Source organism: Oncorhynchus mykiss, chromosome 5, assembly GCF_057628025.1.
Source record: "Oncorhynchus mykiss isolate SJ-2025 chromosome 5, ASM5762802v1, whole genome shotgun sequence".
NCBI lineage: Eukaryota > Metazoa > Chordata > Actinopteri > Salmoniformes > Salmonidae > Oncorhynchus > Oncorhynchus mykiss.
The window spans coordinates 27,475,780-27,492,196 of NC_143026.1; the positions used below are offsets into that span (position 1 = coordinate 27,475,780).

The 16,417-nt window shown below is 44.9% G+C and overlaps 1 protein-coding gene across 5 annotated transcripts in view; it reads right to left on the minus strand.

Moving 5' to 3' along the window:
- Nucleotides 1–466: 466 nt before the first annotated feature.
- LOC110522882 (splicing factor, suppressor of white-apricot homolog) overlaps nucleotides 467–16,417 on the minus strand; it is a 173,900-nt gene continuing 157,949 nt past the window's right edge. For all 5 annotated transcript variants that reach the window (XM_090234359.1, XM_090234360.1, XM_090234362.1 and 2 more), the window contains exons 18-19: nucleotides 887–1,085; nucleotides 467–655 (exon numbers count right to left, since the gene is read on the minus strand). In XM_090234359.1, coding sequence (XP_090090485.1) covers nucleotides 991–1,085 — 95 coding nt within the window. In that variant the 3' untranslated portion in view covers nucleotides 467–655; nucleotides 887–990. The remainder of the gene's footprint in view (nucleotides 656–886; nucleotides 1,086–16,417) is intronic.

Here is a 16,417-nt window from a genome sequence, read left to right on the forward strand (position 1 = left end):
TCGGTCTGGCAGGAGCATCAGCCAGGAGCGAGCATGTCAGTTTTGGAGGTGGATGGATATTTAGAGGGGTGGAATGTGTGAGGCTCATAATCTATCAGAGATGTGACATTGATGGGTCCTGGTTGTCTGGTAAGTTTGAGGATTTCATGAGACTGGAGCAGGAGTCCTTGAGATTGTCCACATACACTCACCCCCCCCTGACCTCCACTCACTGTCTGTCTGACCAGACCCAGACTAATCAGAAAAAACAGCACTGGACACAGCCATGAGACCTGATCATGGACCATTATACCTGGAGTACCTGAGAACACTAGGGAAAAGCACCCGAGGTGGACATGACTGATAACTGATCAAAATAAAACTTGTTTTTCAACAGATTGTTTCATAATCTGTAATGCTGCAGCCATAGAGATCCTATTATCATGACACTAGGCGAGACCCAAATGCAGACACAGGAGGCAGATGGTTGGAGTTGAAGATGTTTAATAAATACAAAGGGAATAGGCAAAAGGACGGTCGTGGACAGGCAAAATGTCATAACCAGATCAGAGTCCAGGAGGTACAGAGTGGCAGGCATACTCGATGTCAGGGCAGGCAGAATGGTCAGGCAGGTGGGTACAGAGTCCAGAGCAGGCAAGGGTCAAAACCCGGAGGACTAGAAAAAGGAGAAAAGGCAAAGCAGGAAAATGAGAAAAAAACGCTGGTAGGCTTGGACATACCAGACGAATTGGCACAGAGAGACAGGAAACACAGGGATAAATACACTGGGGAAAACAAGCGATACCTAGAGGGGGTGGAGACAATTAACGAAGACAGGTGAAGCAGATCAGGGTATGACACCCCCCCACACATGGGGCACCACCTTTCGTGATACCTGGGCACATACCTGGTTGACTGGGGTGTCGGTGGTGGAAGTCGGCGATGTGGGCTGGATCCAGGATGTCTCTAGCGGGAACCCAGCACCTCTCCTCCGGGTCGTAACCCTCCCAGTCAACCAGGTACTGGATACCCCTGTGGTCGAACACCCAGAAGACGCCTCACAGTGTATGCCGGATGGCCATCAATGACACGAGGAGGGGGTGGGCCTGGGGACAGAAAACAAAGAATTGTGAGACACAGGTTTAATTCTCGACACATGGAACATAGGGTGAATACGGAGGGTACGGGGTAACAAGAGACGGACAGCAGTGGAACTCAGGACTCTGGAGATGAGAAAAGGACCAATAAAAAAGGGGGACAGTTTTGCGGGACTCTACCTGAAGGGGCAGGTCCCGTGTGGACAGTCATACCCTCTGCCCAATACGGTAGCAGGGAGCTGGGGTCCGGCGACGGTCCACTTGTTGACGATACCTGGAGTTGGTCTTGAGAATAGCCGCCTTGGCTCTTCTCCAGGTACGTCAACGGCGGTGGACAAACATCTGGGCCAAGGGTACGCTGACCTCCTGCTCTTGTTCAGGGAAGAGTGGAGGCTGATACCCCATGGAGCACTCAAAAGGGGAGAGTCCCGTGGCAGAACTGGGAAGAGTGTTCCAGGCATACTCCACCCAGACCAGTTGACGGCTACAGGTAGTGGGGTTGGTTGAGACCAGGGACCTTAAGGTGGTCTCCAGGTTTTGGTTGGCTTGCTCTGACTGATCGTTAGTTTGGGGATGGAATCCGGATGATAGGCTGGCCGACGACCCAAGAAGGGTGCAGAATGCCTTCCAGAACTGAGACAAGAACACCAATCGGAGACCATATCAACCGGGAGTCCATGGATCCGGAATACATGCTGCACCATAAGCTGGGCAGTCTCCTTGGCAGAAGGTAGTTTGGGGAGAGGGATGAAATGGGCGGTCTTGGAGAACCAGTCGACTACCGTCAGAATGACAGTGTTGCCATCAGACGGAGCGAGCCCAGTGACAAAGTCCAGAGATATGAGACCAGGCATGATTAGGACCCAGTAGTGGCTGCAGGAGGCCAGAAGGAGCTTGCTGTGTAGTCTTGCTTTGAGCAGAGACATCAGGGACCATTGTGGGCCACCAGAAAAGTTTATTGAAGGAAGGCTAGAGTACGACGGGACCCTGGACGACAGGTCAGCCTGGAGGAATGAGCCCATTCCAGGACCTGGGACCGGACTGAATTAGGGACAAACAGCCAGTTAGCCGGGCCCCCTTCAGGTCCAGGCTGGGAGTGTTGTGCCTCGCGGACCAGGTTCTCAATACCCCAATCCACAGTGGCAGCAAGGCATGAGTTATGGAGAATGGTTTCAGAGGTTGAGGGTGTGGCAAAGGAGAGGGAGAGGGTGGCAGGCTTCACATTCTTAGACCCTGGGCGGTAGGAGATGGTGAAGTTAAATCTGGTGAACAAGAGGGCACAATGGGCCTTCCTGGAGTTGAGGAGCTTGCATGTATGGAGATATTCCAGGTTTTTATGGTTGGTCCAGACCAGGAATGGCTGTTCTGCTCCTTCCAGCCAGTGTCTCCACTCTTCCAACGCCATCTTTGACAGCCAGGAGTTCTCAGTTGCCAACATCGTGGTTCCTTTCAGCAGGATTGTGATGATGTGACAAGAAGGCACAGGGATGAAGCTTCTGGTCCTGGGCAGATCGCTGGGAACGGATGGCCCCCACGCCAACATCCGACGCATCCACTTCCACCACAAATTGACGCGAGGGGTCTGGATGGATGAAGATGGGAGCTGTTGTGAACCGATGCTTCAGGTCGACAGCTGGAGACCATTTGAACGGTACCTTGGGAGAGGAGAGTGCCGAGAGGGGGACCGCCAGGGTGCTGTAGTGCCAAATGAAATGGTGGTAGAAGTTTGCAAAACCAAGAAACCGTTGCAACTGCACCCTGGATGTTGGTTGAGGCCAATCCACCACTGCTTTCACCTTTCCAGGATCCATCTGAACATTGCCCTCAGCAATGACATATCCAAGAACGGTGATAGTAGAGAGGTGGAACTCACACTTCTCGGCTTTCCCGAACAGTTGTTTCTCCAGGAGGCGCTGGAGGACCTGTCTCACATGAAGAACATGTTCTTGTGCAGATCGGGAAAAAAACAGGATGTCGTCAAGGTACACGAACACAAACCGGTTTAGCATGTCCCGAAGAACACCATTGACCAACGCCTAGAAAACAGAGGTTAGTCCAACAGACGCGACCTGTTGGTTAGTCCAAATGGCATGACCTGGTACTCATAATGTCCACTGGCTGTGTTGAAGGCCGTCTTCCACTCATCCCCCTCGTGTATCCAAACCACGTGGTAGGCATTTAGAAGGTCCAAATTGTAAAATATAGTTGCCCCCTGGAGAGGTTCAAACGCCGAGGAGAGGTAGGGGGTAACGATTCTTGACAGTAATGTCATTAAGTCCCAGGTAAGTCAATGCACGGGCGCAGGGTCTTGTCCTTCTCCACAAACAAAAACCCTGCACCTGCAGGAGATGCAGACAGACGGACGGCCCCAGTGGCCAGAAACTCCTCTATGAACTATGCACAATCGACCCCGAGGTGGTGTAATGCCTGGGAGAAGATCAATGGCACAATCAAAAGGACGGTGCGTGGAAGGGAAGTAGCATGTGCCTTAATTAAGACTTCCAGGAGGTCATGGTATTCTGTGGGGATAGCAGAGACATCCACAGTCTTGCTAACATCCTGAGGAAGGCTGTGCTGCTTGAAGGCAGTGGGAATGGCAAAAGTGGTCCAGTCAATCACAGGATTGTGCTTTTGGAGCCAGGAAAATCCCAACACAACTGGAACATGGGGAGATGTAATGAGGAGGGACTGTATTGTCTCACCGTGGTTACCACAAACCCATAATTGAATGGGCACAGTACTATTGGTAACTTCCCCTATAGATTGGCTGTCCAGTGCCCTAGCATCCATGGGCACAGAGAGAGGCTGAGTGGGAATACCAAGCTCCGAAGCTATCATGACATCCATAAGATCAGCCCCAGAGTCAATGAGCACTTGGAGAGACTTAGATTGGTCTCCCTACAGCACAACCACAAAAAAAGTGTTCGGGTGATGGGAATTAGGGAACTCTGTCTGACTCACCATGGTACTGGTACCCACTAAAACAAGAGTTTCCTAATAGGGCAGGTAGCTAAAAATGTCCTTTCCCTCCACAGTACAGACAACAGTTACTGTTCATCCTCCGTGAGCACTCCCCAACTGATAACCTAGCTCTTCCCAACTGCATAGGCTCAGGAGTATCCAACTCACCTTTTGTAAATCCAAGAGAGAGCTCGGGTAGTTCCGACTCCTCTCAGAAGAGCTGCCTTCGGAAACTTCCGGATTCCATAGGAGGTGAATGCGCCATATCGGGTGCACAAGTGTGCCCGAGACCAGACCTCCTCTCACTCTTGTGTTCCCTTAGGCGTCCATCAATTTTAATGGTTAAAGCGATAAGGGAGTTGAGATCCACCGGCAGTTCCCGACCAGCTAGCTCATCCTTAACCTCCTCAGATAATCCGTGCAGAAAAGTATCGAAGATAGACTTCGGATTCCAGGCACTCTCGGCGGTCAACGTGCGAAAGTCCACCGCGTAGTCTGCCACACTACGGGAGTTTTGAAGTAAGTCAAGCAGTTTGCTGGTCTCCTTTCTCCCGGATACCGGAGACTCAAAAACTTTTCTCACCTCTGCCATGAATTCCTCCAAATGACCGCAAATGGCAGATTGTTGTTACCAAACTGCCGTAGCCCAGGAGATCGTCCTTCCCAACATTAACATAATTATATACGCTAACTTCGATCGGTCTGAAGAAAACGAAGATGGCTGTAGCTCAAAAATAAGAGACCACCGAGAAAGAAAACCTTGGCAGGTACCAGGATTCCCCGAATATCGCTCTGGAGGAGGTAAGCGGGGCTCACGGAGTGTCGGGATAGGCTGTACAAACTCACCACAGATAGGAAAAAAATTCCTAGGTGATTGGGGTTTTTACAGAGGTAGCAGACAGTCTGAGCTAACTCCCTGATTTGCTCCATAATAGCCTTTAACCCATGGTCCTGACGCTCCATCGAGGAACTAAGCTCTTCCAAAAGGCCCTGTAGAAACTCCTCATGTCTCCCAATGGTGGCTCTCTGTTGGGAGACAGCGTGGCAAAGCTGGTCCAAGTCTGCTGGGTCTGTCATGGCCAGTTCATACTATCATGACACTAGGCGAGACCCAAATGCAGACACAGGAGGCAGATGGTTGGAGTTGAAGGTGTTTAATAAACACAAAGGGAATAGGCAAGAGAATGGTTGTGGAGAAGGCAAAAGGTCATAACCAGAGTCCATGAGGTACAGAGTGGCAGGCAGGCTCGAGGTCAGGGCAGGCAGAATGTTCAGGCAGGCGGGTACAAAGTCCAGAAAATAAGCGACACCTGGAGGGGATGGAGACAATAACGAGGACAGGTGAAACAGATCAGGGTGTGACACCTATAAATTGTTTCAATTATTCTAATTCTATGACTGTGGCAGTCAGTCGGTGGTGGAGTCAGACATAGAGAAGAGAAGCTCCAAAAGCATGGTAGCACATTCCCCTCTCTCTTCAGCTCCCCCCACCCACTCTCACCCCCCTCCATCTCCAGCCTCTCTCTCTCTTGTCCCCAGGTCCCTGTGATCATTTCACTTGCAACTGTTCACTGAGGAATTTCTCTTCAGCGGCTTTGATAAAATATTCTTTCTCTTGTCCCCCTCCCCTGAACCACAGCCGTACTCATACGAGCCATATGAGTCAGTCAGAGCAGAGCGGGGGCCTTGACATGGTCTCACAAAGGTTTAGCAACAATCCAATTCAATGCAGCGCAGAGGAGATGCCAAATGAAAGCGATGAACATCGGAGTCCTTTTTAGGTTTTCCAAATGTTGTTTATTTTGATCTTTGGAGAAAAAAGGTAAAAAGTTCTGAAAAGTAACCTAAGTTATTGCATTCAAGTTGAAATTCAAAACCACAGTAATCACGCTAGCTGTTACAATGGCTCTATGTAACACACACACACATGCACATTAGATTGCCAACCTCTAAGTTGACCTGGCATTGAAGGTTAACAAAGGCATCTCTAACACCCATGAGGTATCATTCAACAAACCAATCAGTGGATGAAAGAGGACACAGGGAAAGCACACCAAATCATTGGTTTTGGGAAGAACAGTACTTCTATTCCCAACCTCAGTCTGTTTGTGCTGCCATGCCAACTCCTTTTCACCTATTGTCATGCCAACTTGTCACTCATTGTCATTCCAACACCTTGTTACATTTTGTCATGCCAACTTGTCACTCATTGTCATGCTAAATATTTTACATCTATGGACTTGGCAAGAGCCCACACAAATCTGGGACCAGGCTATATATAACCCATTTAGGTATAAGTGGTACCCTGAATCACCATAGCTACCATCACCATACTCCTCACCCCTACCAGGTGCATTCAAGCAATCCCAGGCTCTATTGCAGCAGCAGTAGTTCATTTTCCAGCAAAAATACCCAGACATCAGTGGTGTAGTTGTGGTGAATGGAGAAGTGGGTATACTTTAATCTGGCAAAATGAAGGGTGCCCTGTGTGAAAAATGATATGAGAAAGCTCTTCTATTGAACAAGCTAAGTAAAGAGGCTAGTCTAAACTGTGGAACTCATGGGAATAAATGCACAATTCCCGTTATGAATGTGAATATCAGGAGTCAGAGAACGGAGAGGAGTGCGGATCTGTCCTTTCCTGAAATCTTTTATTTGACTTTTGCGGGCTCAGCCAGAGCTGGCCAAGCCACATTACCTGCCCGTGGTGCTGAATAATATAAGCTTACATTATAGTTTACCACTCACACTTTTCAAACCCACATTTACAAATGTGTGTGTATGGCGTAACCTGCATATAACTTCCACTACACCACTGTCCAACACATGTACTGTAAATTAGAAATTGTGCAATAACAACAAAAAATACAACAGGCCAGTTATTATTGCCAAGTAGGCAGCGCAAGTGCACAACTATACAACCACTGATAAAACAGGCCGACTGTCCGAGTCCGACAGTGAACAAACATAATGAAATATTTGTGTCACCTACATATTCAGAGAGAGAGAGAGAGAGAGAGAGAGAGAGAGAGAGAGAGAGAGAGAGAGAGAGAGAGGGGGGTCTACAGCAGCAGACAAGTGCAGTGATAAATTGGGGGAAATTATACTGTCTCAAAATAATGGATGAAGTGTTCAGTCCGACAGTCCAACCTAATGAAATAATCAACATATTATTAGATCAAATTGACCACTCCCACTCAAAGAAGCGATCTACAGCAGGCCTACAGGCACAACAAGTGGATTTAGGACCATGGTCAGCGCATCGGCCAGACACCAGCTCGGCACTGGATTGGAATATGCACAAACTGTTTATTGTGCTATTGCACAAAGAAGCAATATAAAATAGAAAGCCCTGAAAGTGTTTTTATTAAGCCCAAACGTGCACACTTTTGCCATATGAAAACAGCCACACAAAATACAATGCATACACTTTAGGCCTATAGCTTGAACTGTACTGCGGGTATGAAATTAATAGCTCACTTTGAATAAGAAAACACTTCTGTATAGGCGTTCAGGCATGAACAAATTAAATCACTATACATAATACCACAGCGGGTCTAAATACAATAGTTCGCTGGAACCAGCCTACCAAGGCAGGCATGAAAACATGAAATCATCATACATAACAAAATATCACAGTGGATGAATACAGTAGCTCAGTTTGAGTCAAACACATATATGCCTGGCCTACCAAAGCAAGCATGAAAACATTAGGCAAAATCATAAATAAACAGTATTCAAGCTAACCTTTCCAGTGTGTTTCATGTTTTACAGCCCAGCCTTGATATAGAAGATGGAGATTATTTCATCATAGTCCAAAGAGACACTAAGTTCCATTTCAAGGGACATCAGGGCTAAATTATTGAGACTTGCAGTCAGCATGGAAGATGTGATCAATGTTTTGATATGAACTGTAGTGGAGAAGAGTATCGACAGTACATGAAGTCATAAGAAGGGTGAGGATGGCCCTTAATAATCTATTGATGTTAGAGCTGCAGCTATCCAAAACTTCAATAAGGGATGGACATTTCTGACCCCCCCCCCCCCAATGGGTGGTTTGGAATTCCAATTGTTAGAGCCTATCCTGCCCATGATATACTAGGCAACATTCACATGGCCAGTAGATTCATATAAATTGGCATTGTTTTACGTTGTTACCTAGCAACATACTACTACTACTACACCGTCTCATCTGCCCAGCCATGCAATGTATACATTTGTTCTCCACTGTGAAAAGAGTAGACATAATTTTTATGGATATACTGTATATACAGTTGAAGTCATAAGTATACATATACAAATACATTTAAACTCAGTTATTCACAATTCCTGACATTTAATCCTAGTAAACATTTCCTGTCTTAGGTCAGTTTGGATCACCAATTTATTTTAAGAATGTGAAATGTCAGAATAATAGTAGAGAGAATGATTTTCTTTCTTTCATCACATTCCCAGTGGTTCAGAAGTTAACAATACACTCAATTAGTATTTGGTAGCATTGCCTTTAAAATGTTTAACTTGGGTCAAACGTTTCAGGTAGCCTTCCACAAGCTTCCCACAATAGGTTGGGTGAATTTTGGCCAATTCCTCCTGACAGAGCTGTTGGAACTGAGTCAGGTTTGTAGGCCTCCTTGCTCGCACACGCTTTTTTCAGTTCTGCCAACACATTTTCTATAGGATTGAGGTCAGGGCTTTGTGATGGCCACTCCAATACCTTGACTTTGTTGTCCTTAGGCCATTTTGCCACAACTTTGGAAGTATGGTGGGGTCGTTGTCCATTCGGAAGACCCATTTGCGACCAAGATCTAACTTCCTGACTGATGTCTTGAGATGTTGCTTCAATGAATCCATAAAATGTTCCTACCTCATGATGCCATGAATTTTGTGAAGTGCACCAGTCCCTCCTGCAGCAAAGCACCCCCACAACATGATGCTGCCACCCCCGTGCTTCACGGTTGGGATGGTGTTCCTCGGCTTGCAAGCGTCCCCCTTTTTCCTCCAAACATAACGATGGCCATTATGGCCAAACAGTTCTATTTTTGTTTCATCAGACCAGAGGACATTTCTCCAAAAGGTATGATCTTTGTCCCCATGTGCAGTTGCAAACCGTAGTCTGGCTTTTTTATCGTAGTTTTGGAGCAGTGGCTTCTTCCTTGCTGAGCGGCCTTTTCAGGTTATGTCGACATAGGACTCGTTTTACTGTGGATATAGATACTTTTGTACCTGTTACCTTCTGCATTTTCACAATGTCCTTTGCTGTTGATCTGGGATTGATTTGCACTTTTCACACCAAAGTACGTTCATCTCTAGGAGACAGAACTCGTCTCCTTCCTGAGTGGTATGACGGCTGCGTGGTCCCATGGTGTTTATACTTGCGTACTATTGTTAGTACAGATGAACATGGCACCTTCAGGCATTTGGAGATTGCTCCCAATGATGAACCAGAATTGTTTTAGTCGACAATTCTTTTTCTTAGGTCTTGGCTGATTTATTATGATTTTCCCATGATGTGAAGCAAAGAGGCACTGAGTTTGAAGGTAGGCCTTGAAGTACATCCACAGGCTAACCTTTAGCCCGGACAACTCCTGCCAGTCTGCACAACGCGATTCAACCCAGAGCATATCAGACTTATTCTTATCTCCAATTGACTCAAATGAAGTTAATTAGCCTATCAGAAGCTTCTAAAGCCATGACATAATTTTCGAGAATTTTCCAAGCTGTTTAAAGGCACAGTCAACTTAGTGTATGTACACATCTGGCCCACTGGACTTGTGATACAGTGAATTGTTGGAAAAATTAATTGTGTCATGCACAAAGTAGATGTCCTAACCGAGTTGTCAAAAGTATAGTTTGTTCACAAGAAATGTGTGGAGTGGTTGAAAAAATGTTTTAATGACTCCAACCTAAGTGTTTGTAAACTTCCGATTTCAACTGTATATCTTTTTATCTTTTTTCTTTGCACATATATTTTTTATATTTTTCTTAATCTCAACTTCAACATACTCTCCTACAACCCGCCTCACCCAATGTGGTACTGATCTGCTATTTTCTTTACTTTAGAACCGGAGCCCCCAACAGAAGCTAGCCAGCTAACTAGCTACTAACTAGTAGTCAGCTAGCCACTGCTAGCGGTCATCAGCTAACCTTTAGCCCTGACAACTCCTGCCAGTCTGGACAACGCGATTCAACCCAGAGCATATCGGACTTCTTCTCCTCCATATATCCGGATTCCTACCGCAAACTCTGAACCTTTTCACCTGGATCATCGCAGCTAGCTAGCTGCTATCCGAGTGGCTACTCCTGGTTAACGTCTCTGTCCCGAAGCAAGCACCAATTAGCCTATGCTAGGCCTATCTCCCGGCTAGCTGAAGAGGTCCATCAGGCACTCCTTGGGCTACAATACCTATTTTTCCAATTGGCCTGGAGCCCTTTTACTGCCGATACGGAGCCCTGCCAATTCATCATGACTGGACTACCGACGTAATCCGCCCGAGGGGGTTTAACAACAGGCTCCTCCATCGCAACGTCCCCTGAAGGCCCATCTGCTAGCCGCGTCCTGCTGCTGTCTAGAGCATATTGGACTGTCAGCTGAAGAGATCCATCACCCAATTTCTTAGGCAAATATACCTATTTTGCCAATTGGCCTGGACCCTTTTACTACACGGAGCACTGCTGATCCATCACGACTGGTCTGCCGACGTAACCACATGAGGGGGATACAACAAACTTCTTCCGTCGCGATGTCCCTCTAAGGCCCTTCGGCTAGCCTGCGAGCCCTGGCCTGCTAGCCCCGGCCTGTCTGAATCGCTGTGTCTCCAGCCCGCCTAGCTACTCACTGGACCCTATGATCACTCGGCTACGCATGCCTCTCCCTAATGTCAATATGCCTTGTTCATTGCTGTTTTGGTTAGTGATTATCGTCTTAATTCACTGTAGAGACTCCAGCCCTGCTCAAAATGCATTAGCTAACCCTTTTGTTCCACCTCCTACACATGCGGTAACCTCACCTGGTAATATTCCCAGAGGGGAACTCCACCCCCCCATTCAGCTGAAAAGGTGGCGCAGGGAATTCAAAAATATTCTTTAGAAATATTTAACTTTCACACATTAACAAGTCCAATACCTCAAATGAAAGATAAACATCTTGTTCATCTACTCATCATGTCCAATTTTTTAAATGTTTTACAGTGAAAACACAATATATATTTATGTTAGACCACCACCAAATCAAAGGGAAAACACAGCCATTTTTTCCAGCCAAAGATAGTCACAAAAGCAGGATTAGAGATAAAATGAATCACTAACCTTTTGAAAATCATCAGATGACACTCATATGACATGTTACACAATACATTTAAGTTTTGTTCAATAATGTGCATATTTACATCCACAAATCTCGGTTTACATTGACGCCATGTTCAGAACTGCCTCCAAAATATCCTGAGGAATTATAGAAAGCTACGCCAGATAACAGAAATACTCATCATAAACTTTGACTAAAGATACATGTTCTAAATATAATTAAAGATACACTGGTTCTTAATGCAACCGCTGTGTCAGATTTTTTAAAAACGTTATGGAAAAAGCCTACCATGCAATTATCTGAGACAGCGCTCAGACATAAAAGTATTTCTCCGCCATGTTGGAGTCAACAGAAATACGAAATTACATCATAAATATTCCCTTACCTTTGATGATCTTTCATCAGAATGTAGTGCAAGGAGTCATAGTTCCACAATAAATCGTTGTTTTGTTCCATAATGTCCAATACTAGTGTCCAATTAGCTGCATTTGCTATCACTTTCAGCTCACGTGCCCAAACACTGACTGCTGGTCCAGGACAACTCGCACGAAAACTTCAAAAAGATATATTCCAGGTCGAATAAACTGGTCAAACTAAGTAGAGAATCAATCTTCAGGATGTTATTATCATATATATCCAATAACGTTCCAACCGGATCATACGTTTTCAGCTGCAGCCAAATGGAATGGCGGTGGCACCCACAGAGAAATGCACCACAGGAAAATGACATTCTGTCGGGACACTGACTATTTCACCTCCCATTCAGTCAAAGTTCACAGGAAATGCTCTATTCCACTTTGTACTGAATGAGGACATCTAGTGGAAGGCGTAGGAAGTGTTCTCAGATTCACATCTTGTTTGGGAAAGGAGGGGGCGATGACGTCAAAGTTAACCCACATTCAGAATTTCTATTATTTTTTGGAAGATTGCCTGCCCTATGAGTTCTGTTATACTCACATACATAATGCAAACCGTTTTAGAAACTTCAGAGTTTTTTCAATCTATTCAATAGTAATAATAATATGCATATATTAGCAATCTAGGACAGAGTAGGATGCAGTTCACTATGGACACGCAATTCATCCAAAGTGAAAATACTGCCCCTTATCCTCAACAAGTTAAATGGTGTCTCTAGAGACAATATCTCTCTCATTGTCACTCAATGCCTAGGTTTACCTACACTGTATTCAAATCCTACCATACCTTTGTCTGTACTGTACATTATGCCTTGAATCAATTATACCGCGCCCAGAAACCTGTTCCTTTTACTCTCTGTTCCCGAACGTTCTAGACGACCAGTTCTTATAGCCTTTAGCCATACATACTCTTATCCTACTCCTCCTCTGTTCCTCTGGTGATGTAGAGTTCCACTCCCATTCCCCAGGCGCTCTCATTTGCTGACTTCTGTAACCGTAAAAGCCTTGGTTTCATGCATTTTAACATTAGAAGCCTCCTCCCTAAATTTGTCTTATTCACTGCTTTAGCACACTCTGCCAACCCGGATGTCCTAGCCGTGCCTGAATCCTGGCTTAGGAAGGCCACCAAAACCCCTGAAATTTCCATCCCTAACTATAACATTTTCCGACAAGACAGAACTGCCAAAGGGGAGTTGCAATCTACTGCAGAGATAGACTGCAGTGTTCTGTCTTACTGTCCAGGTCTGTGCTCAATCTCACACAAATGATCAATAAACCTACCAGGTACAACCCAAAATCTGTTAACACGGGCACCCACATAGATATCATCCTAACCAACCCGCCCTTCATATACACCTCTGCTGTCTTCAACCAGGATCACTGCCTCATTGCCTGCGTCTGTAATGTGTCTGCGGTCAAACGACCACCTCTCATCATTGTCTAACGTTCCCTAAAATACTTCAGCGAGCAGGCCTTTCTAATCAACCTGGCCCGGGAATCCTGGAAGGATGTTGACCTCATTCCGTCTGTAGAGGATGCCTGGTTATTCTTTAAAAGTGCTTTCCTCCCCATCTTAAATAGGCATGTCCCATTCAAAAAATGTAGAACCAGGAACAGATATAGCCCTTGGTTCATTCCAGACCTGACTGCCCTTGACCAGCACAAAAACATCCTGTGGCGTGCTGCATTAGCATCGAATAGCCCCCGCGATATGTAACTTTTCAGGGAAGTTAGGAAACCAATATCCACAGGCAGTTAGGAAAGCAAAGGCTAGCATTTTCAAACAGAAATTTGCATCCTGTAGCACAAACTCCCAAAATTCTGGGACACTGTAAAGTCCATAGAGAGTAAGAGAACCTCCTCCCAGCTGCCCACTGCACTGAGGCTAGGAAACACCGTCACCACCGATAAAGCCACAATAATTGAAAATTTCAATAAACATTTTTCTATGGCCATGCTTTCCACCTGGCTACCCATACCCCGGTCAACAGCCCTGCACCCACCACAGCAAATAGCCCAAGCCTCCCCATTTCTCCTTCACCAAAATCCAGATCGCTGATGTTCTGAAAGAGCTGCAAAATCTGGACCCCTACAAATCAGCCGGGCTAGACAATCGGGACCCTCTTTTTCTAAAATAATCTGCAGAAATTGTTGCAACCCCTATTACTAGCCTGTTCAACCTCTCTTTCGTATCTCTGCGATTCCCAAAGATTGGAAAGCTGCCACGGTCATCCCCCTCTTCAAAGGGGGAGACACTCTAGTCCCAAACTGCTACAGACCTATATCTATCCTACCCTGCATTTCTAAGGTCTTCGAAAGCCAAGTTAACCAACAGATCACTGACCATTTTGATTCCCACTGTACCCTCTCTATGCCTCCTAGTTTCCCGAGCTGGTCATGGGTGCACCTCAGCCACGCTGAAGGTCCTAAACGATATCATAACCGCCATTGATAAGAGACAATACTGTGCAGCTGTCTTCATCGACCTGGCCAAGGCCTTCGACTCTGTCAATCACCACATTTTATCGGTAGACTCCACCTTATCTCAGCTCACTGGTCACCATAGCAACACCCACCCATAGCATGTGCTCCAGCAGGTATATTTCACTGGTCATCCCCAAAGCCGCCTTTCCGTCCAGTTCTCTGCTGCCAATGATTGGAACGAATTGCAAAAATCACTGAAGCTGGAGACTCCCTCACTAACTTTAAGCACCAGCTGTCATAGCAGCTCACCGATCACTGCACCTGTACATAGCCCATCTGTAAATAGCCCATCCAAATACCTCATCCCCATACTGTTATTTATTTACATGTTTTTTTTCTCCTTTTCACCCCAGTATCTCTACTTGCACATTCATCTTCTGCACATCTATCACTTCAGTGTTTAATTGCTAAATTGTAATTATTTCGCCACTATGTCCTATTTATTGCCTTACATTATCTTACCTCATTTGCACACACTGTATATATACTTCTTCTATTGTGTTATGGACTGTAAGTTTGTTCATGCCATGTGTAACTCTGTGTTGTTTTTTGTGTCGCACTGCTTTGCTTTATCTTGGCCAGGTCGCAGTTGTAAATGAGAACTTGTTCTCAACTAGCCTACCTGGTTAAATAAAGGTGAAATGAATGAAATAAAATTGTTGTCAAAAACAGTAGGAGAGAAACATATATTGCCTACTGGTGAGTCAGCTGGATCAAAAGATGGTAAAGAAGAGGGCATAGATTCGGCCACATCCTTAAAAAGTACAATAACTCTAGAGGGGATTACATCAAAAACTACAGCAAATACCTTTGGAGTTATTGGTACTTTATGAAAATCCAAAAATGTGGCATATTTAAATAAAATACCTCTATCATTACACGGTTGACTCACCAATAGAAGATTGTTTTGGAACCATTTCTCCTAAAACAAGGACTTGCCGTTGTATAAGATATCTCTCTTGTTCCAGGTTAAATATCTGTGTGAAGAAACATTGTGTGTGTAGATCAAAAACAATGCTAAAAGGGATTGTTAATGGAAATTAGATACCTTTGTCAGGATTTTTTCAATAACACAGTACGAGAAATGTGAGGCCATCTAAATGAGAAAAAACATACTCCCAGATAAAATGCAATATATTTGTAGGATTCTTCAGGAATGGCTTAATCCAATTCATCTTGAAAGTGTTATTCAAGTGGGGAAATCAAGAATATTGAGACATGGGAATGAAAAATAAAGTAAAAATCCAAAAATAGTATAAAACTCACCGGAGACCAAATCTGAGTAGTGAGTAGTGATCACTACTGAGTAGTGATATTATTTTAGATGTAGTGATACTATTTCTCATAAACTCTGACTGGGACTCATCTTTAATGGCATCTAAAAACAGCCCTTAATTGTTTAGCAAGGACAAGTGCTATTATGTTATAATCGTTATTTAAGAGGCCAACTGGACGGCAATTACAAATGACTAAGAATTAGAGTAATTAAACCTTGTGATACTAGTGTGAGGGAGTACTTCATTGGCTATACTCTCAGAGACTGAGTACACTTAAAATAGAAAGGGAGCCAATTCTTTGAAAACATCTTTGTAGAATTGCAGTAATACAATTAACCCCAGGGGATTTGGTCATTTTAAGGTGATCAATAGCCTCTATAATTTCCTCTAAGGAGATGGCTTTATCACACAAGTGTTGCTCAGAAGAATCAATAGAGGTAACATTTCCAAGAGAATCGAAGAACTGTGCTGCAGATTCCTCACAGTACTAAGAAGTATATACTGTAAGTTCCTGTAAAAAATGGTCACAGTAGTTGGTAATTATCCTAGGATCATCAGAGATCATATCATTCACATTTAACTGTTGAGTAGTGTTACTTTTGGATATAGATTTCTACAGGTCTGAAAAAATACGCTCAGGGCCGGCGTTATGGGCAGGTCTTTGGGGGCCTGGCCCGCTCTAACTCATTTCCTGATCCGCCCTACCGTACCTCCCTGTCTGTCGAAATAAAATACTGATTTGACAGAGATGTGCACTGACAGAAAGACCCATCACTGTCAGATGAAGCATTCAAGCAAGCGAAACAGTGATTCTCTGTCTCAGTATGTGTAGACCATGTATCTGATGCTGTCTGGACTAAAACAGTATGGCATGACATTCCCTTTTTTTCCAGACCGCAG